Source organism: Myotis daubentonii, chromosome 6 (genome assembly GCF_963259705.1).
Source record: "Myotis daubentonii chromosome 6, mMyoDau2.1, whole genome shotgun sequence".
Lineage (NCBI taxonomy): Eukaryota > Metazoa > Chordata > Mammalia > Chiroptera > Vespertilionidae > Myotis > Myotis daubentonii.
In genome coordinates this window covers 24,290,364-24,313,966 of record NC_081845.1, presented here as the reverse complement: position 1 = coordinate 24,313,966, position 23,603 = coordinate 24,290,364, and the positions used below count along the sequence as shown (strand labels likewise).

General features: G+C 39.4%; 1 protein-coding gene across 2 annotated transcripts in view; it reads right to left on the bottom strand.

Annotated features, from left to right (window-relative positions):
- The window catches only part of PDE7B (phosphodiesterase 7B), a 275,867-nt gene extending 254,457 nt beyond the window's left edge, over positions 1-21,410 (bottom strand). The window contains exon 1 of one of the 2 annotated variants that reach the window (XM_059700409.1): positions 21,030-21,410. Coding sequence is in view for 1 of the 2 variants with exons in the window: in XM_059700408.1 (XP_059556391.1) it covers positions 21,030-21,050 (21 nt within the window). In the remaining variant the exon portion in view is untranslated. The remainder of the gene's footprint in view (positions 1-21,029) is intronic. The other variant, XM_059700408.1, reaches the window with a different exon arrangement.
- Positions 21,411-23,603: the final 2,193 nt, after the last annotated feature.

Sequence of the window (23,603 nt, the reverse complement as noted above, 5' to 3'; positions counted from 1 at the left end):
TGTCCAAGGATTGTAGGTGCGATTTTCAAAGAAAGTGTGGCTGAAATTTTACCATATTTGATGAAATGTCTGAAACATAAGATAGAAGAACTATAAGACTGTAAAGCATACTGAATAGAAGTGAAGCTAGATATTTCAGTGAGCTGCAGAACATGAAAGAGAGTGGTAGCCCTCACTGTCTTCTCAAGAGAGAACCTATTGCAAGAAGTGCAGTTGCTGTGAATAATGCTGCCATGAATATAGGGACACATATATCTTTTTAAATAAATGTTTTCAAATTTGTCAGGTAGACACTCAGAAGAGGGGGTGCTGGATCATATGGTAACTCTTTTTTTAATTTTGTGAGGAACCTCCATACTGTTTTCCATGGTGGCTGTAACCGTTTATATTCCCACCAGCAGTGACTGAGGATTCCTTTTGGAAACAACCAAAGTGTCCTGAGATAGAGGACTAGATAAAGAAGATGTGGAGCATATACACAATGGAATACTACTCAGCCATAAAAAAAGATGAAATATGCCATTTGTGACAACATGGATGTATTCTGAGAAGATGCTAAGCACAATAAGTCAGGCAGATAGAGTCAAGAACCATATGATTTCACTCATATCAACACTAATAAAAGAGAAAAATGGTAATTGGCGTACGAGCTACCCTTTTCATTGGCTAATCAGGGCTATATGCAAATTAACTGCTAACTATGATTGGCAGTTAACTGCCAACTAAGATTGGCAGTTAACTGCCAACTAAGATTGGCAGTTAACTGCCAACAAGATGGCGGTTAATTTGCATACGTAGGCACAATGCAGGGAGGCGAAAGGGAAAGCAGGAAGAAGCCCCCTGCCACTGACAGTGATCAGAAACCCAGGGGGGAGCTAAGAGCTGGGGGCCAGGGCAAAGGCGGCCCTGGGGCCGCCTTTGCCCTGCCCCCCAGCCATGATCGGAGAATCAGGTGCCTTTTCCGCCCTGGCCAGTGATAGCAGGAAGTAGGGGTGGAGCCAGCGATGGGAGCTGGGCACAGTCGAAGCTGGCAGTCCCAGGAGCTAGGGGCCCCTTGCCTGGGCCTAAAGCAGAGCCCACGATCGCGGGGCCGCTGCAGCTGTGGGTCCCCGCTGCCCGGGCCGGACGCCTCAGCCAGAGGCATCCTGCAGGGGCAGGGGCGGAGCCCAGGTGATCGCGGTCCCCCCCCCTCCCCTGCTGCCACTGCAGGTCCCTGCTGCCCGGGCCGGATGCTTAGGCCAGAGGCATCAGGCCTGGGCAAGGGGCAGATCCTGCGATTGGAGGGTGATGGGGGTCAACGCCTGAGGGCTCCCAGTATGTGAGAGGGGGCAGGCTGGGCTGAGGGACACTCCCCCCCCAACACCCAGTGCACGAATTTCGTGCACTAGGCCCCTAGTATGAAATACAAAACTGAAAATAACAAATGAGCAAACAAGATAAACAAATACTCATAGACACAGACAGCACTATGAGTTACAGCACATGGTTACCAGGGGGTTAAGGGGTAGGAGAAAGGTCATCAAGGGTAAAGGGGGTCAAATATATGGTGACAGGAGACTTGATTCTGTGTGGTGGGCACACAATGCAATATACAGATGATGTATTATAGAATTGTACACTTGAAACTATATAACTTTATTAACCAATGTCACCCGAATAAATTTTTAAAAAAGAAGCGCAGTTGCCAGCGATCTCCAGATGCTGCACCTTTAGGATCTACAACAGTGTCAGTCCGGTGGCCGCTGTCCCCCGGGACGGCTCCTGCCCAGTGTGGGCATGATGCCGGTGCAGGAGCCCACCCTTCAGGCCAAACTCTGCTAATAGGCAGTTCTACTTAGGAGATCCCCCATGGGCCTTGCTGAGGTTCCGAATGTTGGGCCTTTTCCTCCACAAAACCCTCTTTTCTCCCTGTCCTTTCACAGTCAGACAGACCTGCACTGTGGACTTAAGGCTCTCTCCTCTCCGGCTCCCTTTGCTCTGCATTCACAGGCCACTTCCCACAGAAATACTGAGTAGTTCTAATTTTGTCTTGAAGTGTGCTTTGCAGAGATCCAGAAAAGACATACCACAAAGTAACAACAATTAGACTCACAGAAAAAATTTTATTAGCAACAATAGGGACTAAAAGCGCAAGTGAATATTATCCTTGAAGTGTTGAGAGAAAAGGACAAAAGGGAGAATTCTAAATCCTGTTAAATCATCACTTAAGAGTGATGTTACCAAAAGATGTTTTTTAGTCTAAACATTAAAATTATTCACCACTTGCCCTAGCTGGTTTGGTTCCCTGGATACAACATTGGCCTGCAGACTGAAGGGTCCAGGGTTCAGTTCCGGTCAAGGGCACATGCCTGGGTTGTGGGCTCAGTCCCCAGTGTGGGGCTTGCAGGAGGCAGCCAATCAATGATTCTCTCTCATCGTTGATGTTTCTATCTCTCTCTTCCTCTCCCATCTTCTCTGAAGTCAATAAAAATATATTTTAAAAAATAAATAAATAAAAATATTTACCACTTTATAGACCCTAAAAGAAAGAATGTGAACCTAAAAAGAATGAGCTATGGAAAATAATACTCAATAATGTTGAAAGCTATAGGTAAATTAAATGAGCATTTACCATAAATTGTTTTTAAAAGATACTGGCTCATGGTTTAAAAATAAGGTAGAGCTCAAATACAGACAATAATAACATAGTTTGGGGGTGGACATCATCTGATTTAAATAAGTATCTTATATTATTCTGGGGTGTGATAGAGATAATAAATACAGATACACTTATTTAATTTTCGCTTTAGTTTTTAAGAGTAATGACTGAAACCATAAAAAAATGAAATGTCTAATTTCCAAACCGATGGAGAGAAAATGAATTTAAAAGCTCAAATCCATCCAGTAGAAAGCATAAGCAGCATTCCCTGAACACAATGCATCAAATTTAGAAATTGATAATAAAAAAGAACAATCTCCTTCTTACCTCCCACACTTAGAAATGTAAAATAATCACTCCTAAGTAATTATTGAATAGAACAAATAATGGAATTTACAAAATATTAGAAATTAATCACAATGAATATGCCATGTGTCAAAGATGATAATGTCCAGCTAAAAAGGTATTGGGAGGGAAATGTAAAGTTTAAAATATATAAATTAAAAATGAAAAAATAAAACTCAGCATTAAAGTAGTTCAAAAGTCAATAGGAAAAAGAAAACCACTGGATTAAGAAGAGAAATTAATGAGGCAGAAAAAGGAGGTAAAAGAGAGGCTCCACGCAGCAGGCACACCCCCACCTTAGGGCATTTGCACTTGCTGTCCCCTCTACCTTGGACATTGTTTCCCTGGGTATCTGCATGGTTCACCCTCTTAACTCCTCCAGGTCTCTTCTAAAATGTCATCTGCTCAGTGAAGGCTCCCAAGCACCCTGTTCAAAATTTTATGCCCAGTCCCATCAACATCCCTTAACTATTTTCCCTGCTCTCCTTTATTGCACAGCAATTATCACTATCATTTTTTATACATGCATTTAATTGATCATGTATCCCACCCATTGTCTTGCTCACTGCTGAATGTACAACAATGTCTAACTTAGCAGTTTTCAAATATGTGTTGAATGAATGATTTTATAGCCATCTAGGCTATGGGTACATAGATTCTGTCATATCATTTCCTCTAGTTTTTCATATATTTTGAATATTTGCAATTAAAGACGTAAAAATGTTAATAAAAGAAAAATATCTATGCCTATGAATACAAACCAAAGTATTAACACTGATGGTCAATTTTTATATTTTCCAATAGTAAAAAACTTGGTTATATTGCTTTTACAATCATAACAAAGACAAAAATAATGCCCACCAAAATAAATCACATATGCCTAGCTCATATATTCAGTAAATTCTATTATTGTTTTAAAGCATCCATTCTTTTCTAAAATTAGTAAAATCCTAACAATTAAGGCATACTAAAAGATCATTAAAGAATCCTTCAAAAACAATTTATTTGGAACAAACCTCCATAATAAAAATACTCATAGGGCACTGTATTATTTCAACGAAAAAAATTTGAGAATATTCTTGGACTTAAATGTTGAGTCTAAAAAACCTGGAGACAAAGGGAACTTGAAGGGAACTTGACATTTTCACCCCATTCTTAGATATTTTTGTTTATCGTGTCATTTTGTATTTGTGAATGGTGTAGGAATTCAGGCATGTTTCTGACCAGGGAAATTTAGAAGCTTGTGGTAGAGAAGAGTGAAGGAGGTTTAACAATGGTTGCCTCTTACTGAGAAATCACTAGATTTGATTTGCTTTCAGCTCTGTCTCTATCTTCCATAATCAGATCCCTTCATTTCAGAAAGTGATTGGGTACATGACTGTTACCAGAGTGATTTTCTTCATGCTTATAAAATTAAGTCATTAATACAAGAGTAATCATAGAAAATTAATTGAAGTGGCATGATCAAAACACTAATACATTAGACAAAACACTAAGACACAAAAATTGTTGTTACATGACCCTTTCTACTTATAGAATACTGGTAAAATATAAACGGAGAAAATCCTCACTAAGTCCAAGACAATCGTAATGTGCTGGTGATAAGGTTTTCAAAAACAGAATTGAAGTGAAAGATTTGGACATGAACTAATGACAAATATAATACATTTACTCAATAATAATGTATATATGAATAGTGTGAATTCAGGTAATGTTTTCCAAAGTTTGTGTGTACACCAAATGCAACTTATTATGTATCAACTAATCAAAAAGTTGATTAAATTGGCAGAAACGCGAAATTTCAGGTTCATGTACCATGGTATACTTTAATGAATGTGTTTACACAGTCCTTGGTAGTCTTTATATAACAGACCCACTTCAAACAGAATGAATTTGCCTTGTGAGATTTTGTTAGATAGGAAGTGATTCACAAAGCTGGGTTTCCTTCCTTGTGTTATCTGGTAGCAAAGTGCTTTAATCAGACAGCATAAGAAGGAAACCTCTAATTTCTAAACATTTTTTAATATTCTATGGATGCTTGCACTTGACAGATTGCATTCATCAGAGAAGCTATACAAATTGTACAGTGTAAATATTTTTTTTTTGGTATGATTTTTATTTGGCAGTTTCTTATGTGAAATCGAAAGTATCCTTAAAAAGACAACAGCAGTGCTAGTGTGATGTGGACAATAGTACATGAGAAAAATGTAAGCAATGCCATTCTTGGGAAGTCATTGATAAAATTATAAAATCTTAAACAGGAATTCCTCCTGGCTTAGCCTGCAGAGCAGCACCAAAATAGTAAATAATGATTTGTAATGAAATTCTAGAGTGCTTTCTGACAGCAAATTATAAGAATGCTACTGATTATATTTATATATGATAAAGCTTGTCAAGGAAATTGAACTCTTCTCTACATGCACTCAAACTCTTAAGAAAGCTGGAATTAGATCATTTTGACAACTCACTGAAGCATCTGTTAGGAAAAATATGAAGAGCTAATGAGGTGACATAATCACAATGTTATTATGAATAGAACTTATTCTGAATTGTTTGAATTAGTTGTTTTCTTTCAAGTTTCTGTTCTGTTATTTTTGCCCCACATTGTTAAATTCCAGCCATTCATATTTTCCTAAGAATCATTAATTAAAATAAAAAACAAAGAGATGGCATGAGACAACAATAACGATGACCAGTACTTAATAGTTACTTAGATCTTTCCACCATCCACACTGCTCGCATGAACACATATCTATACTAATAAAAGAGAAAAATGGTAATTGGCGTACAACAATACCCTTTTCATTGGCTAATCAGGGCTATATGCAAATTAACTGCCAACTAAGATTGGCAGTTAACTGCCAACAAGATGGCGGTTAATTTGCATATGTAGGCACAATGCAGGGAGGCGAAAGGGAAAGCAGGAAGAAGCCCCCTGCCACTGACAGTGATCAGAAACCCAGGGGGGAGCTAAGAGCTGGGGGGCAGGGCAAAGGCAGCCCTGGGGCCGCCTTTGTCCTGCCCCCCAGCCATGATCGGAGAATCAGGCGCCTTTTCCGCCCTGGCCAGTGATAGCAGGAAGTAGGGGTGGAGCCAGCGATGGGAGCTGGGCACTGTCGAAGCTGGCAGTCCCAGGAGCTAAGGGTCCCTTGCCTGGGCCTAAAGCGAAGCCCACGATCGCGGGGCCGCTGCAGCTGAGGGTCCCCACTGCCCGGGCCGGACGCCTCAGCCAGAGGCTTCCTGCAGGGGCAGGGGCGGAGCCCGCGCGATCGCGGCATCCCCCCCTCCCCCCCCCGCTGCCACTGCATGTCCCCGCTGCCCGGGCCGGATGCCTAGGCCAGAGGTGTCAGGCCTGGGCAAGGGGCCGATCCTGCAATTGGAGGGTGATGGGGGTCAATGCCTGAGGGCTTCCCAGTATGTGAGAGGGGGCAGGCTAGGCTGAGGGACACTCCCCCCACCCCCCACCACACACACACCCAGTGCACGAATTTCGTGCACCGGGCCCCTAGTTATGTATATAGATGGATGTATATAATCAACTGTTTCTTACAATGACACTGAGAGGGGTTATTATAGCCAATATAAAATAAATGAAAAGCAAGCCACAGAACCGTTAGTAACTTTGTTTGGATCATAGCATAGGTGAATGTTAATGCCAGGACTAGATGTCTAGTTTCCTGTCTTTCTCCAGGATTCTTTCCCTCAATCCACATACCTATATTTTCTACAATCACTGACTATCTTATATGTAAGTGACCATGACCAAAGGAACGCCTTTCTCTGCCCCCTGCCACCCTATCTGATAGTCAATTCTCTATCCTTGCTTTGCTAGGCCCAAATAAGAAAAGAAAATATGTTCCTGGTATCTTAAGATGTTGAGTCAAATATTTCCATAAACCCTGTTGCTTATGTTGTTTAGGGTCTATGCATTCTTGGCTCTTGGATTTCACATCCTGGGTTACGTAGGCTTTTGGGCTGGCTAGACATTGAACTGTCACAAATAATATAGTGTCTATGGAAAAATTCTCATCCAGTTCTAAGTTTCTGTATCAAAACAAAAGTCTTTCTAAATGTGAGTTTGTAAATTGAAGATGGCCATATTTTTGAGTGAAGGGAAATCTATCTATCTATCTATATAAAAGGCTAATATGCTAAGTGTCTCATCATCCGACTGGGTGCTATGATGCACACGACCACCAGAGGGCAGCCCCTCAATACAGGAGCTGGCGAGCTGCAGTGACTTGGCAGTGGCAGTTCTTGGGTGATGGACCCCAAAACCAGAGAGGAGGGAGCCAGATTCCTCACAGGGCCACGCAATTCCACCTTTAGCTGTGGGTTATGTTGTTGTTGGTCCTGAATCTGGTTTACTGCACACTTCTGTTTGAGTTCCACACCCTGTATGACAGCAACTTTGCAGAGTGCCCTTTCGCACTCCAGGGTCCCTCGGGGGATGTTGGAGAGCCAGTTTCAGCCCGATCCCTGCAGGCCAGGCCAAGGTACCCCACCTGCCGGAGGGACCCCGCTCACTTTGCAAACACCAAGGAGGGACAACGGGAGGTTGGCTCCAGGGCGTGTCTGGCCCCTCTTGCCCAGTCCTGCCCTGTTGGCCACCTGCTAATTAATTTCCTTTCAATGTGCATGAATCTGTGCACCAGGTCACTAGTATATAATAGTGGCATAACTTAAAGCCACTGGGCTCTCAGTAGGGGTTACATATAACTATGATCATGGTAAAAACATCTATGAGCACACATGGAGCAGCATATTTATGCCATACTTTCTTTGTGCTATTCTTCAAGCATGTATGGAAAATTCCTGTTGTTAGGATATAAGCCAGAAGCCTCAGCCCCTCACCACCAGTGATGTATAAAAAGGCTTTCATGTCTATGGAGTCTTCTGAAGCATGAGCTCTGGCAAGACTCCAACAATATAGGCAGCACCATGTACTAATCAGATGCATGTGCATTTGAATCATTTCCTGGCTCTTCCTCCTGTCCCGACCTCTGGAAGCTGGTGGAAGGCTTAAGACCTCCACCCTCTTCCTATTTATGTTGTCTTCCTAGGTGATCTCATTTGGTGCCATGGCTTTAAATAGCATATGCATTGATAAATTTAAGTTCAGTTCTGATCTCTCCCCTGAACACTGCCTCCCAAACTTAATGTGTGAAACAGAACCCTAACTTCTCTCTGCATTTTCTTTCTCCAATTTCATCCTTCCTCAATCTTCTCCAGCATGCCAGTGGTGGGAGCCAAAAATCTAGAATTCATTAATTGTTCTAAAATTCATTTTATTCAACCAACATGTACACAATACCCTACTGAACCAAGTCCTAAGTTTACACACACACACACACACACACACACACACACACACGGTGAAAAGAAGCTAGATGTATGTAGCATTTATCTCTCTGGAGTTGACAGTTTTCAGTGATGATCTTAGCATGAGGACATCTTACAAATAACACATTACCTTCCAAGACATGAGCTTTGTCATTTATTATCTGCCTATATATTCCCACATGTGTATTTGCATACACACACATGTACATATATATGTAAATACATGGTTGGACCATATGAAATTACTGATATTTGACTGTCTGAGCCTAAAAAATACCCATTTCAGTGACATGGCTTGACCTAATCGTTATATTACCTACTTATCTATATCTATATCTATATCTATATATCTACACCTATGTCTATTTTGTTTTTTTTATAGAGAGTAGAAGGGAGGGGAAGAGACAGAGAGAGAAAAACATCAATGTGAGAGAGAACATCAATTGGTTGCCTCCGGCACACATCCTGACTGGGGCCGGAAATCAAGCCTGCAACCGAAGTACATGCCCTATCCCGGAATCAAACCCGGCCAATGTTCTATCCAGGGAGCCAAACCGGCTAGGGCACCACCTATAGTATCTATTTATGAGGATGCACATATTGTGAGGCAGGAAAAAAAAACATAATCATCTGATTATTTATCAGGGGCTCTCATAATAAAAATTTAAGCCAGCATACTTAAGGTATCGAGGCTAAATTAAATAAGAGAAAATGTAAACCATTGGGCCTAAAATTCAATTTCAGTTAAGCATGTGCAAGAATTCACTTGGATTACATACTGAACACAGATGTGATACTGCCTGAGCACTATGGGGGAAGTCAGACATACCAGATCATATTACAATTCTGGGTGTCCATGACAGCGCCTACTAGCAATATTCTTTTTAAATTGTTTCCACGTATTGACTTGTCAGACCATTCTCTTGATAAAAATATTGGCATCAAAAAGGTGTGAAAATCAAAATATTTAACCACTAGCTTGATCAGAGACAATGTCGGTATGGCTATGCTGGCATCAAGCAATGGAACAATGGCCCAGGACAAGGTCAAGGACTCAGAGGACCCTTACTTATGTGGAACTTGAAACTCATCTTGGACATACTGAAAAACATCTAGCCTGAAACCCTAACTCAGGCTATGACATCAGATTTCTTTGGCGATAGGTGACAAAATTTTAGGTCCATTTCACAGTTAGAAAAATAATTGAAGTCATCCTGCTTACTTTAGATCTCATGAATAAATTAAAGGCAGGTCAAAATTACCAGGTTTGTAAATTTTTTCTTAATTTAAATTCAACACATTAAATTAGCTTAATAATTCATTTATGGATTGCTTTGCGCATTTTTCTAAGGAGGAAACACTAAATATTTGTTGTGTTAAAAACGCAAACAAATGTAATTCATGTATCTCTTTGTAAGCATCTGAGGAAGTGGCAATTAAAAACTGTGCATAACTGCTATTTAGTTACTCAATAGTTTGTAATAACTCTTTGTTATTATTCTTTAATGTGCTAAAGTAACAAAAAGGCCTTCTTAGTTTGGAAATGCATGGAGTAACACATAAATAAATTTGAGCCAAAACACTCAAATATTAAGCCGACCTTATTTTTTAACATCAGTAAGATATATTATCAATTGTTTCATAGCAACATTTCATAAAACTTACCACTTAATGTTTTTAGTTTAATATGTTTTACACTTAGTAATATTTTAAACATTATTGAACGCTGATTATTTTTAAATTCTAATTTTTAAATTTCTAATTTGTAAAGAAAAAGACCACATATTACATGAAAACTAAAAATATACATTTGTCTTTAAAAAAAATCAACAGATCAGTGTATATCAAGCACATTTTCTCTTAACTATTTAATATTTTCTCTCAAAAATATATTTTCAAGCTATCTATAAATTCCTCATAAGTAATTCATAATTAGACTCTAGGTTAAAGGTAGTAAGTATATTTTGCATTTGATAATTGCAACTTGAAGTTCATTTATGTTTCAAAAATACCCCAGCACTAAAAAAAAAAAATGTGAATGAAGTATTAGAAACATACACACACACACACACACACACACACACACACACACACAAAACCCAAGAAAAGCCAAAGTCATTGATCATCAGAGAGAGGCAAATTAAAACGACAATGAGGTATCACCTCATACCTGCCAGAATGGCTATAATCAAATCAACAAATGACAAGTGCTGGTGAGGATGTGGAGTAAAGGGAACCCTAGTGCACTGTTGGTGAGAATGCAAACTGGTGCAGTCACTGTGCAAAACAGTATGGAGTTTCCTCAAAAAATTAAAAATGTAACTGCCATTAGACCCAGTGATCCCACTCCTAGGAATATATCCTAAGAATCCCGAAACACCAGTCAGAAAGAATGCATGCACCCCATGTTCATAGCAGTGCTATTTCCAATAGCTAAGATCTGGAAACAGCCCAGGTGCCCATCAATAGATGAGTAGATAAAAAAAGAGGTGATACATTTACACACTGGAATACTATGCAGCTCTAAAAAAGACAGATCTCTTACCCTTTGAAATAGCATGGAGGAACCTGGAGAGTATTACACTAAGTGAAATAAGCCAGTTACAGAAAGACAAGTATTACATGATCTCATATATGTGGAATCTAATGAACAAAATAGATTCAGAGACATGGAAGCATGAAACCAACTGACGAATCTCAGAGGGAAGGGGGTGGGGGTGGGCTGGAAGGGATTAACCAGGGAACTGATATGCATGTATGCATAACCCATGAACACAGACAACAGTGCGGTGAAGGCTTGGTAGGAGGGTGGGGGGGAGGGGGTCAATCAGGGAAAAAGAAAAAATGGGACATCTGTAATACTTTCAACAATAAAGATAAAAAGAAAAGAATGGAGGAGGAATGCTGGGATTTCAAAGATGGCAATCTATATATATAAAAGCCTAAGCGACCGAACAACTGAACGACCAAAAGACCAGTCGACCAGTTGCTATGGCACGCACTGACCACCAGGGGGCAGACGCTCAATGCAGGAGCTGCCCCTTGGTGGTCAGTGCAACAGCCAACCTCCCATGGTCCTTCCCCCCAGCCGACCAGCCCCAATCGGCCCCAATTGCCAGCCAGGCCAAGGGACCCCACCCATGCATGAATTCGTGCACAGGGCCTCTAGTCTATATATATATAAAAGCCTAAGTGACTGAACGACCGAACAACTGGTTGACCGGTTGCTATGATGTGCACTGACCACCAGGGGACAGATGCTCAATGCACAGGATCCGGCTCCCTCCTATCTGGATTGGGCCTGTGGGGATAGGGCTCCCTCCTGTCTGGATCGGGCCTGCAGGAATCAGGCCTGCGTGGATCGGGCTCCCTCCTGTCTGGATCAGGCCTGCAGGGATGGGGCCGAAACCAGCTATCTGACATCCCCTGAGGGGTCCCAGATTGTGAGAGGGCGCAGACCAGGCCGAGGGACCCCATCAGTACATGAATCCATGCACCAGGCCTCTAGTAATGTAATAATGTTCTATTTCTTGGCTTTGGTAATGGCTATACAGAGATTCACTTACAATAAGTGAACCATTCTGTACACTTATATATTGCATATTTTTTGGTATGTGTGCTATAGTTTAGTGCAGGAAGTTAAAAATAAATTAAAAACTGTATTTCTCTTAAATGTTTAAAGCACCCAACAGCACTATACACAAAGTAGTTATAACTCTATGAAATACTTTTTATAACTTGTAAGCCAATAGTACCAGTTGATATGCAGTACACATGATGCTTACTATCTTTCACACACAGTTCTAAGCACTTCACAAATAAAACTCATTTATCTTCCCAACAATCTTATGAGACAGATACTATGAGCACCCTCATCTTATAAATAAGTAGAGTGAGGCCCAGAAAGATGAAGCAACTTACTCAGGATCATAGAGCTGATAAATGAACCACAATGAAGGGTGCCAGGTTCTACTGTTCACGATTATACTATACTGTCTCTCAGAGCAAAACTCAAGTTTAAGGTGTCAGATTCATTCATTGTAAATGCATTTTAAATTAAATAATGTTGTTCTGTATATTGGAACCTCCTGTGTATACATATCAAGTAGATTGCTTTAACATTTTGAAACAGTTATTTTAATATTTTATAACTAGAGGCCCTGTGCATGAAATTCGTGCACTGGGTGGGAGTGGGTGGGGGGAGTGTCCCTCAGCCCAGCCTGCACCCTCTCCAATCTGGAACCCCATAGTAATTGAGCCTAAACCAGCAGTCGGACATCCCTCTCACAATCTGGGACTGCTGGCTCCCAACCGCTCACCTGCATGCCTGCCTGATTGCTGCTAACTGCTTCTGCCTGCCAGCCTGATCACCCCCTAACCACTTCTCTGCCGGCCCAATTGCCCCCAACTGCCCTCCCCTGCTGGCCCGATTGCCCCCAACTGCCCTTCCCTGCTGGCCAAGTTGCCCCCAACTGCCCCCCTGAAGGCCCGGTTGCCCCCAACTGCCCTCCCTGCAGGGCTGGTCGCCCCCAACTGCTTTCCCCTGCCAGCCATCTTGTGGTGGCCATCTTTGACCATATGGGGGCGGCCATCTTGTGTGAGGGTGCGACGGTCAATTTGCATATTGCCTCTTTATTATATAGGATTAAAAATGTATTTTTCTAACTCATGTTTAGAGTAATTAAAGATGAATTCTAAACCTAAAGTATTTTAATCATATAACAACAATAAAAATGGTGTGGAAAATGCTGAGGTTGAATGACAATTTTATTAGCTGTAACTTCAATAAACCTCAATTCCTTGCCATTAAAATGGGCATAACCTATCCTTTCCTAATAGAATGTTCTGAGAATGAAGTGACCTGACATTTGTGCTATGCACTAAGTAATTAATTACATCTGAAAGCCAATCCACCTGTATAGTAAGTCCTAGAAACTTTAGAAAGGAAATGTACCTCACTTTATACATTTTAGAGACTTGAAAGTAAAAAATGCAAAATAAATTAGTGAAAGTATTACTCTTGGTAAGACTAGCATATGGAACTTGAATCCAGGGCTCTAGGCTACAAGTTCAGTGCTCTTTGAAAAGTGTTTGATCCTCATTCTTTTCTTCCTGTTTTCCCTTCTCTTCCTCCTTGTAAAATATGTAAACTGAACTTTAAAAATTATGTAGTATTATTGTCATTTAATTCAATAATGCATTTGACTTATTTTTAAAAGATTTACATTAAAGAAGACATTTTAAATAGGCTATATTCTTGAACTCGCTGTTTTGGTTTTTACCTTTGACATGAATACCACATAAAAAGCTTTCATGTACATTTGTCTCCAAGTCTAAGAAGGATCTTGCCCTTAATTTCTCTCTAATGCACCCACACATGGGAAGCTGGTTAGTTAAAAATAGAACAATATTTATCAATTATTTTATTTATGTCATTGCATTATTTTTAAATGACTAATAATTTTTAATAACAAAAATATTTACAAAGAAATGTTTAGAATATTAGTTCCAGTCATTTAAAATTGCTATTACACAAATTCCTATCTGATGTTTATCCCTTTTGTTTTATTTTAACTTGAAGATTATTCTTTACTCCAAACACAGTAATAAAGGTCTAGAAAAATAGAAAAAAAAATCACTAGATAACTAAAATGACTAATACTTACATTTTCCAAATCAAAGTAAAAACTAAGTTGAAAAAAGCTTCATTTAATTGAAAAAGCCAGAACACTAGTTTCAAAGACATGGAAAAAATACAACATTTTGATCACATGGAAAACACTTTTTTCATAAATATAATGACCTTTTCTAAATCAAGGCATTCTTTAGACCTCGGTATTACTGCAGCATCTCCCTTTATGAAAATGCATCCAAACTTTTGTGAATGACTGAGTTCTTTCATCTGACTGGACACAGCTGGCAAGTGGCATAATGAGAAGGGGAAATGAAAGTTTTTTTTCTTTTCCCTCCTGGAAAACCAAGAAATGTATAAATCATATTCAAACTGAAGCATTGGCTGTTTGTATTGTCACACAACTACCCATCTTAATACACACAGTGTTTTCTACTTTTTTGTGAATAACTGAGAGCATAGTACATTTTAATCTTGAAAGTCTATCTGTGGGGTGTGGTTTCCTTGACATTATTTGTATAATTTAAATTTTTACATATTTAATTAATTTAAAATTAAACCAAACTGACCAATTTTTAAACAGCAAATTCAGTTAAAATGTTTAAGCCAATAAGATATGTATATTCAGTTTATGGGGAAATATCTCAACTAGTTGGGCATGCAACAGGCTCAAAGGTTCAGACATACACAAAAGCAGAAAGGAACTTAGAGCCTCTCATTTTGTACAGGAGGAAACTGGTGCCAGAGTGATGACTGGCCCAGAGTTACTCAAGCAGGAGAGATGGATGCACTTACTATCTCCTCACTTCCAAGACTCTTAGTACAGGTCAAGCTGTGCTCCCTAGCTGTGTCAGAGGCACACGGGAGAATTTCCATGGGATTGAAGGAAGACGCTAAGGAAGCAACCTGAAACTAAAACGGACCTCTTTCTTCTTTTACTTTCCAACTTTTCTCGCAACTTTAAATAGCACACAATAATAAATATCTGTAAATTTTCTCCATTGTATATGTAACAATTTCATGAGGAGAAGATGTGAACAATTCTAAAGTATACACATGTAAAGGAAGTCTTTCCCTATCCCATACTCAAAGTTCTGCACCCAGAATTTAAGTTTTTTATTTGAATTTCCAGAAATTTTCTCAGTGTATATGAATACGTATATGCAGTTATACAAATGTTAATGTAGCCTTTTATTCAGTTAATACATCTTGAAAATGAATCCAGTTTTGTGCATGTAGATCTACCTCATTTTAAAAAATAACTGTATGGAATTCTATTGCATGGATTGAAAATAATGTATTCAACAATTCACCTACTATTGGGTTCAGGTAGTTTCTGAAATTTTATATTACAAACAGTGCAAAAACAAATACAATTTGATTTTTATTAGATTAAAAGTTACTGTGATCAAACAGTATGTAAAACATTGACTACTTGGCATATTTAGATATCAAATTTTGACCCATGCAGGCACATGTTAACCTCCTCATGTCTATATCTGTACCCAGGGGAACACTGGTCCCCCAGACTAGCCCTAGACTCCACCGCACACCCTTCAGTATATTTAGCTCATGTGTAAACTCCTTTTTTCAACAGAATCCTATTTTTGTGTGTCTGAAGCAGTGGGCAGGTAAGGATGGTTTTCATCATGTAGGAAAGATATTTCATGTATTTTTATTTATAAGTTAATTATGATGATGTACAACACAAAAAGGTATTAATAAGAATACAATTTGAGCAGCACTTTCAATAAAAATTTTATGCAAATTTATCAACCACTAGAAAGGAAAAACTAAAACAAACATTACTCCAAATTTCACAAAAGTAAACTCCATCAAAATCTCATTATCTATCTTAAATATTTTCATCTTCTCCTTACCAAAAAAAAACCCCAAAAAACAAACAAAAAAAATGAAAAGAGGAAGAGAGGAATGGATGAAGGAAGGACAAACTTTCCTTACTGCTATATTTTCTGAGGCTATTAATTTCATACTTCTATACTACATGCAAACGAATGTATAAAGGATTTACATTTTCAAATATTGGGGTATTTATACATTAGAATATTAAGAATTACATATTGACTAATTGATTTTCATGTATTTTGTGTCATGTTATTTTTAGGTTTACCCCAAACTACCCTCCTCTCTATTCTCCATGCTTGAGCTGTTCCATATAAAGCCTTGCCCAGAGGAAATGGCAGCAGGAATGCTCTGGCCTAAGTAGAATTTGGGTAACTGAACTGTATCAGATCCCACCACTAGGATGAGGCAGCGACTCTGTACCATCAGGTCAATGGATGACCAATGCATCAATATTTTGTCTTCTGAGGATCACTCCAATTAACTTATCAACATGTTTTCAGTTATTTTCTAAAGACACCAGAATTAGAATTGAGGAGATATGAATGAAATAATATAGAAAATCTAGGATTGGCGCTTAGGAGGAATACACTTGTTGTGTAACATTTAAGGCCTCAGCGACAATGAACACAGAACATGTCCCTTTACCATCTGAAGGAAGTGTCACCACCAGGGAGAAGCACATCAGCCTCACAGGAGAGCAATGGGGCAAGAACAGATGAACTTCACTGGGGAGCAACAGTCCTCCTGGGGAGAAATTCCCCAAAACCCAGGGCCTTGTTTTGTTTTTATTTGGAAATGAGCATATTTTGGAGGCGAAAATATGTAAATTTGGACAGTAAAGGCAAACTATACAGAAAAGTAGTAGAAATAAAGGATGGGAGAGGTGGCAGGAAAAGAACAAACTGACACTAATATGTCCACATTAATCTTGCCAGGGTAAAGCATAGAAATTGGAGAGGATAAAGACATCCTAGGAGTATTGGACCAGTATTTATATTAAAGATAAGGGAACTGAGGGCTCCAAAGTTTAAGAAATTTGCCTTAATTCACACATGACATCTCTGGAAGGTCTGAGCCACTGTGTGAGGTTTCCTGATGTTGAGGGTGTTTCCCAGAACACCACACTGCATCAACATTCATGCCCATCATAGGGTGTAAACCTCCTGGCTTGTATCCAATGCCTACTGGCAGCTGAGTCTGCTGTCAAAGTTCTTGAAGGACTCCTACTTTCTACAACCCCTAGTAGTTTCAAGTTCAAGAGATGATGTAGACCAGTGGTCGGCAAACTGTGGCTCATGAGCCACGTGCGGCTTTTTGGCCCCTTGAGTGTGGCTCTTCCACAAAATACCATGTGCAAGCGTACATGTACAGTGCGAATGAAACTTTGTGGCCCAGGCGCAGAAGTCGGTTTTTGTGGAAGAGCCACACTCAAGGGACCAAAGAGCCACGTGTACCTAACGAGCCTCAGTTTGCCAACCACTGAGATGCCAATGCACTGATTTAATTCACCATGTCAGGCCTGTAGAGTATCTTAATCAACCACTGAGAAAACTTTCCCTCTCTTCAACATTGTATTTGTTAAGGACACCACTACAAATATATTATTTCAGAAGAATAGCAATGCCTTCAATTAATCATATTAAAGATCACAATAATAGAAATAAATATCTATATAGATAGAAAATTTATTTTTCTTGAATTTCAATTTGTATAAAGCTCCCTCTTCTGTTTCATTTTTCTTTGTCACTCCTTCCCCCCCAAACTCTTGTTTCTCCATTTCTCTGCACAGACTCCATTATTTGTTCATATGTTCAACCAGAATATAAGTTTTAAATATAAGTGATTTACCTCTCAATTTCATTCATTTCACCTCAATAGGCACAGCCTTTGACATGTTGAAAACATGCCGTAATGTTTTTGAATAATTATTTGACACTTTCACATTTATTTATACATGGAATTTTTAAAGAACTCCAAGTTGACAGTAGGAATATTATAAAAAGTTTCATCTAAAAAAGATTGTTGGAAATAACCCAGTACAACCAGTTTATTTTACAGATTATGACACTGAGGTCAAGAGTAAGCAAGTGGCTCAGTACCCAACTAGTTAGAACCTGAGTGAGAATGTCCACCCTGTCCCCTTTCTCTACCTGCTGTTCCTTTAGTGCACTCCATGCAGTCACTCTCTAAGTACACATTTAATCATTTAGATACCTACGTGATTCTTGGGAAAGTATAATTGGCTTGATGAAACCTGAGAGTTTTGATGTATTTCACTCTCTGTATTTAAATCTCTAACAATGCCTGGTACCCCTTTTTCCCTCCTCTCACCCAAATTTCCATATCAACTGCTTTAAGTATTGCTAATCTATCAAGTACACAATATCTCAAGAATCAAAGTTGGAATGTTGCCAAAGCCAACTGGGATGCATACAGAAGCCATTGGTATGGCTCCCACAGCCAGTCCTATGTGAACGATGGACATGCTCCCCAAGGTGCATTCTTAGATGAAATGGGGATACCACCATGGGGAGGCGCTGATAGAGAGGGTCTCATCACATTTCCAAAAGCCAAGTCCCTTCTTTCTCAGCCCCATGTGTCTCCTAGAAGAGAGATTCCTACTTGTCTATAGACTTCTATGGGATACATAAGCTAAATTCATAGGACAGTGGATTCTAATTTCTGTACATTGAAGGTCTCCCAATAAGTTACTCCCCAAAGTCATTGTGAGTTCAACCACTTAGAATAACTGTTAGCTTTTACATTTATAAGTTCTGAAGTCTATTCTGGTTCTTAATTTTGACAGTTTTCATTAATATAATGAAGCTCTTTTAGTCTTGCTTGGCATTAATTTACCACATAAGAAATTTCTTCTAACACTATGTTCTGTGAGTCAACAAGCAGTTTCCCCTGTGATGTGAGCCTGGCTAAGAACAGATCAGACTTTGGAAGATTAATGACTAGGCAGAGACATTTTTCATATGGGTACATTACCACTTTGAGAAAAGTTGGTCATTGTACTTTTGCATCTGTTTGGAGTAAGATGTGTTTTGGCTGAATAAAAAGCAGCAAGTCAACAATGGGAATGCCCTCCTCTGTACCACTGATATATTGATTTCTATATTACATTTTAGGCTGAATTAATACCAAAAATATTTTTCAAAGACAGTTGAAAATGCCATATTTGACAATCATTTCAATAACTTACAATATATAAAGTGTAGCAAATTCTCAGCAAACATTTAACTAGGTATTAATGAGAGCTGACGATGGGTAACTTTGCGCTGAACACCATATCAGGCATTAAAAGATGTACTGGTGCAATTATTGTCCCTAAAATGATGTCTGTTCCTGATACAACTTGAATTTTCTACCCTATGTAATTTAATTCCAAAACCAATTTCTCTCAGCTAATCTGCTGACCTGTAGACACCACTGATTTTTGTCTCATGTGGTTCAACTGAGTCAGTGCACTCTGAAATGGGTCAGCTTACAGTGATAGGGAAAAATCCTTGTAAAGAGGATATAGCCTTTGGAATTGCAACTAGCTAACTCTGGGCTTTTGCTTGAGACAAAAAGCAACTTCATTTTTATTAGAGAAAATGTCAATCAAGACTTTACTGACACCCGTCTTTGTTTCACCAGCCAGTAATAAAAGATAAAGCAGAGGAAATGGAGGAGCTGCAGTTAGACATTTGCAACACACAAAGTCCTTGTTTTCCCACTAGGCGCTGCAGAAAGGCAATTGTCCATTCACAGCACATCCTCTGCATTTCAGAGCTAATATTTTTGCAGTTCCCAGTTTGGTACATTACAGTCAGATGTAGTTAATCTTGTTAACCCTTTGAAATGCACTGTGCAGGTGATACCTTGTTTAATATCACTGCTAACATGACCCCGTTTTTAAAATTTCAATATTGAGAACAGAAACCCTTTTTTAAAAAATCAAGTGAGAAATTTTGGAAACAGAGTAATGGTTTCACATAATCCTGTCTTACTTGCTATTGCATAACTTTGAGAAGGGTAATAAGTTAAATTCATATTAACCATCTATTACTTGAATTGCTTTAACAAAAAATTAACTTTGCAAAGGAATGCTTTCCAGCAGGGGCTCCCCTCAACATGTAATAATAACGCGCTATTGAAAACAACATCAGCCCTGGGTTTCATTGCCCTGCTTCCTGCAGCATTTAGAGTGTTTACTGTATATGCATGCATATGCCTGCCTTCCGGTACAGAGATTCACTCCAACGTTTTAATAGTCAGCCTGGCAACAGCACGTGAATCTACAGATGATTAATTAGGAACTAGGCTCAATCACTTAAGTCCCCAATTAAAAATCTCACTCTGATTTCAACTATTATTAAAAAAGATAATTGGCAGATTTATAGTGCTAATAAAGAAGTTTTTATTTTCCTTCCTAAATAAGAAGACCTAAATCATTGGTGATATGCAGTGCCTGCAACTGCCCTATTGACTTCTACATCCAGAACATTTTTTTAAGAAAATGCAACAAGGTGGTAAAGTCCATTTTCCTCAAGAATTCATTTTTCTGACACACCTTCTATAGATTTTTCTACCTTCAGTCTCATTACCAGTTTCTTCCTCTCTCCCTAATTTCTTCATCGTGAAGTATGCTATCAACCAGCATGACTAACTCAAGAGAAACACTGATTTGCTTTTTTCCTGTTCCATAAACCCCACCAATCTCTTTACCAATATTTTCCAATCCTGTCCCACCAAAAAGAAAAATGACCCAATACTAAGATTTACATTGGAAAGAAATATTGCATTCATTAAAAAGAAGAAAAAAGAAGAAAGAAAGGAAGAAAGAAAGAGAGAAAGAAAGAAAGAAAGAAAGAAAGAAAGAAAGAAAGAAAGAAAGAAAGAAAGAAAGAAAGGAAGAAAGAAAGAAAGAAAGAAAAGGAAGAAAAGAAAGCAGTTCTCCTCAGTAGGGACTCAAAGTCCAGTGAAAATACCCGTCTCTCATCAGACTGGTTGGAATGAAACAGTTAATGCAGGCTAAGTGATAATGTTTAGTCAGTTCGCCTAGAAAAAGGAAGGAAATTCAAAAGCTGACTGCTGTAGTAACAATCACAGACCAAAAAACACATATGTACAGGTTCACTTTAAAACTCCTGCCATCTCTCTGTGGTTCTGTTCTCTAAGAAAAATGAGCTTGCCGCTTAAATTTGTTGTACCTACCTCAACCATTAAACAAGACATTTAACCATAGTGGCAGTTCTGTGACCTTTGAATGCCGTGAAATCTCTGACCGGTGCTGCTTGTTCATGAAGACTTGTGCTGCAGAATCCAGCAACTTCATCCAGGATTAGGAATATAATTAAGTAAAAAAAAAAAGAAAGAAAGAAAGAAACACAGAAAGCACACAGAGAGATCGAGAAGGAAGGTGGAAAGAGAGATTCTCTCTGGGTGAGTACACCACTGTTCTCCCAGACAAGTGCTGGGACAGAGCCGAGCCGCTGCAGTGCCCAGACCCACCGACTGGCTGGGGAACAGGCAGCCGGCCTGCGAGGCAGGGAGGTGCTGTCAGTTGCCACAGGCAAGGAAAGGCAGAGACCAATCAGCTTCAACTCTGGCAGCTTACTGGAGTGGAGCCTTTTCTGTTTATGTTTCCTCATTTCAAGAGTGACGTCAAAGGGTTTAGTTTTTCCTCTGCATGTGCTATTAATTTTAAAGTACTGTACTATGGGAAGAATGTGTGTGTGCCTGTGGTTAGCCTGGGCACCCCACTCTCAGGAGAACCCAAGAAACATTTTCTATATTCAGGAATACATTCTAAAAAATGTAAAATGCCTTGTGATGAAGTGTAACAAAAACACAGAAATGAAAACAACAAAATAGACAAAACCTCCTGAGCTAAACAATAGCAACTAGATTCATATTTTTTTCCAAATGTGAGCGTATGTACATATGCCCACGTCACAGCTGTTGTTTATTCTGAACTAATTCATTTTTAACCTTATCTAAAAATGAGGTGTTGCTTAATCTTTATAGCCATGGATGCAGAATTGCGCAAATGAGCTGGTGAACAATGTTATGTGGTGAAAAATAGAAATCGTGTTTATGCTGCTGCTGATCTCTGCCTTGCCTCCAGTTTATGTGGTGAAGCATCAGGATTATTCATGCTAGGGAGATCCCCCCTGCCCTCCCCACAGGGAGTCATTCAGGAAGCAGGGCACGATGATGCCATACAGGCACGCCCAGGATAGCAGCATGTTCTCCCAAAGTGTGTGAAGGTACAGTTATTTAAGGATACTTTCTCTACCAGGGGCCCCAGCTTATCCCATCTTTTTCTTCCCACTCTGGAAAAGCTCAGTGGTGGCCATCTGTTGTTTCTGCCTCCCCCATAGCCTCTCCCTTCTCTCCCACCCCATTCTGTTAACAAAACCTCTTTTTTTTCTTTTGGAAACGTTCCTTCCTCTATCTATGGATTGCATAGACTTCTCCACAACCCCCACCTCCCACAGCAGAACGCTAAGGGGCATGTGACCCATACTGGCCAATCAGATTTCTCCATGGCTGTAGACACAAAATGTTTTAGGCGTAGGCACAACACTGAGGAAATCCAGAGTCCTTTTTCAAATATTAATATTGATTATTGGAGAAAGGAGGTATTTATACCTCTCTAAGATCTTATGTGCTAGGGTTAAGCAAGCCTGTAGTGGTGGGAGTTCATCTCGGATGTTGAAGATACAGTGAACAGATACTATCTGCTTTTATGCAGTTTATATTTGGGGTAGGGGGGAAGATGGGCAATAAATGTAAGTAAATACATAATGTTAGTTGGTAATAAGGGCTTCAAAATAAAAACAAGAGCACAGAGTAGAGCGTGTGTGTGTGTGTGTGTGTGTGTGTGTGTGTGTGTGTGTGTTTGCTGTTTTAGGTATGATGATCAGATAAAGCAACTTTGAGCAGAGGCCTGAATGAAGTGAAGCAGGTCATGTGAATGCCAGAGTAAGAGAGAAGCAGGAAAGCCTGTGACAGGTGAGTGCTTGGCATATTAAATGAACAATAAGGGACATAGAGTAGAGGGAAGAGAATGAACAAAGGGAAGAAATGGATTCAGGGAGGTATGTCTGGGACACTACCAGGAAGTGTCTTATTGGCCACTTATAAAGGCTTTAGACTTTATACTGAGATGAAAAACCTATTAGAGTATTTTGAACTCAGAAATACCTATGATCTGACATAAATTCTGAAGGAATGTCTTCTCTCTTCTGTGTGGGAAACAGACTTTAGGGCAAGAGTAAAAGCAAGGAGACCAGTAATGAGGTCATTGCAATAATGGTTTGAACTTGGGTGAAAGCAGTGGAGAAGGTAAAAGGGCCAGATTCTGGAGCGGTGTGTGTGTGTGTGTGTGTGTGTGTGTGTGTGTGTGTGTTTGCATGTAGAATTGGCAGGATTTCAAGATGTAGGCTGTGAGAAATTCTGATTCTTCTGGCAAGAGACCATAACAATAAATTTAAAATTTATATAGAATATTTAATAATGATAATATTGTGGAGAAAAAGTAACACAGGGAAGTGTTAATGGTAATATTGGAGCTTACAACTTGAAATTGAGTATGAGGGAAAGTTTCACTGAAAAGGTGATAAGTGAACAAGACTTGAAGTTGATGAGGAAAGAAGTAGGGCAGAGTGTCACAGGCTGATCATCAAAAATATCATGTGCAAAGGCTCTGAGGTGGGAGTGACTAGCGAGTAGTAGGAGATGGCAGTGGGTCGAGAGAGGCAGCTCATGTAGGGCTTTTACTTT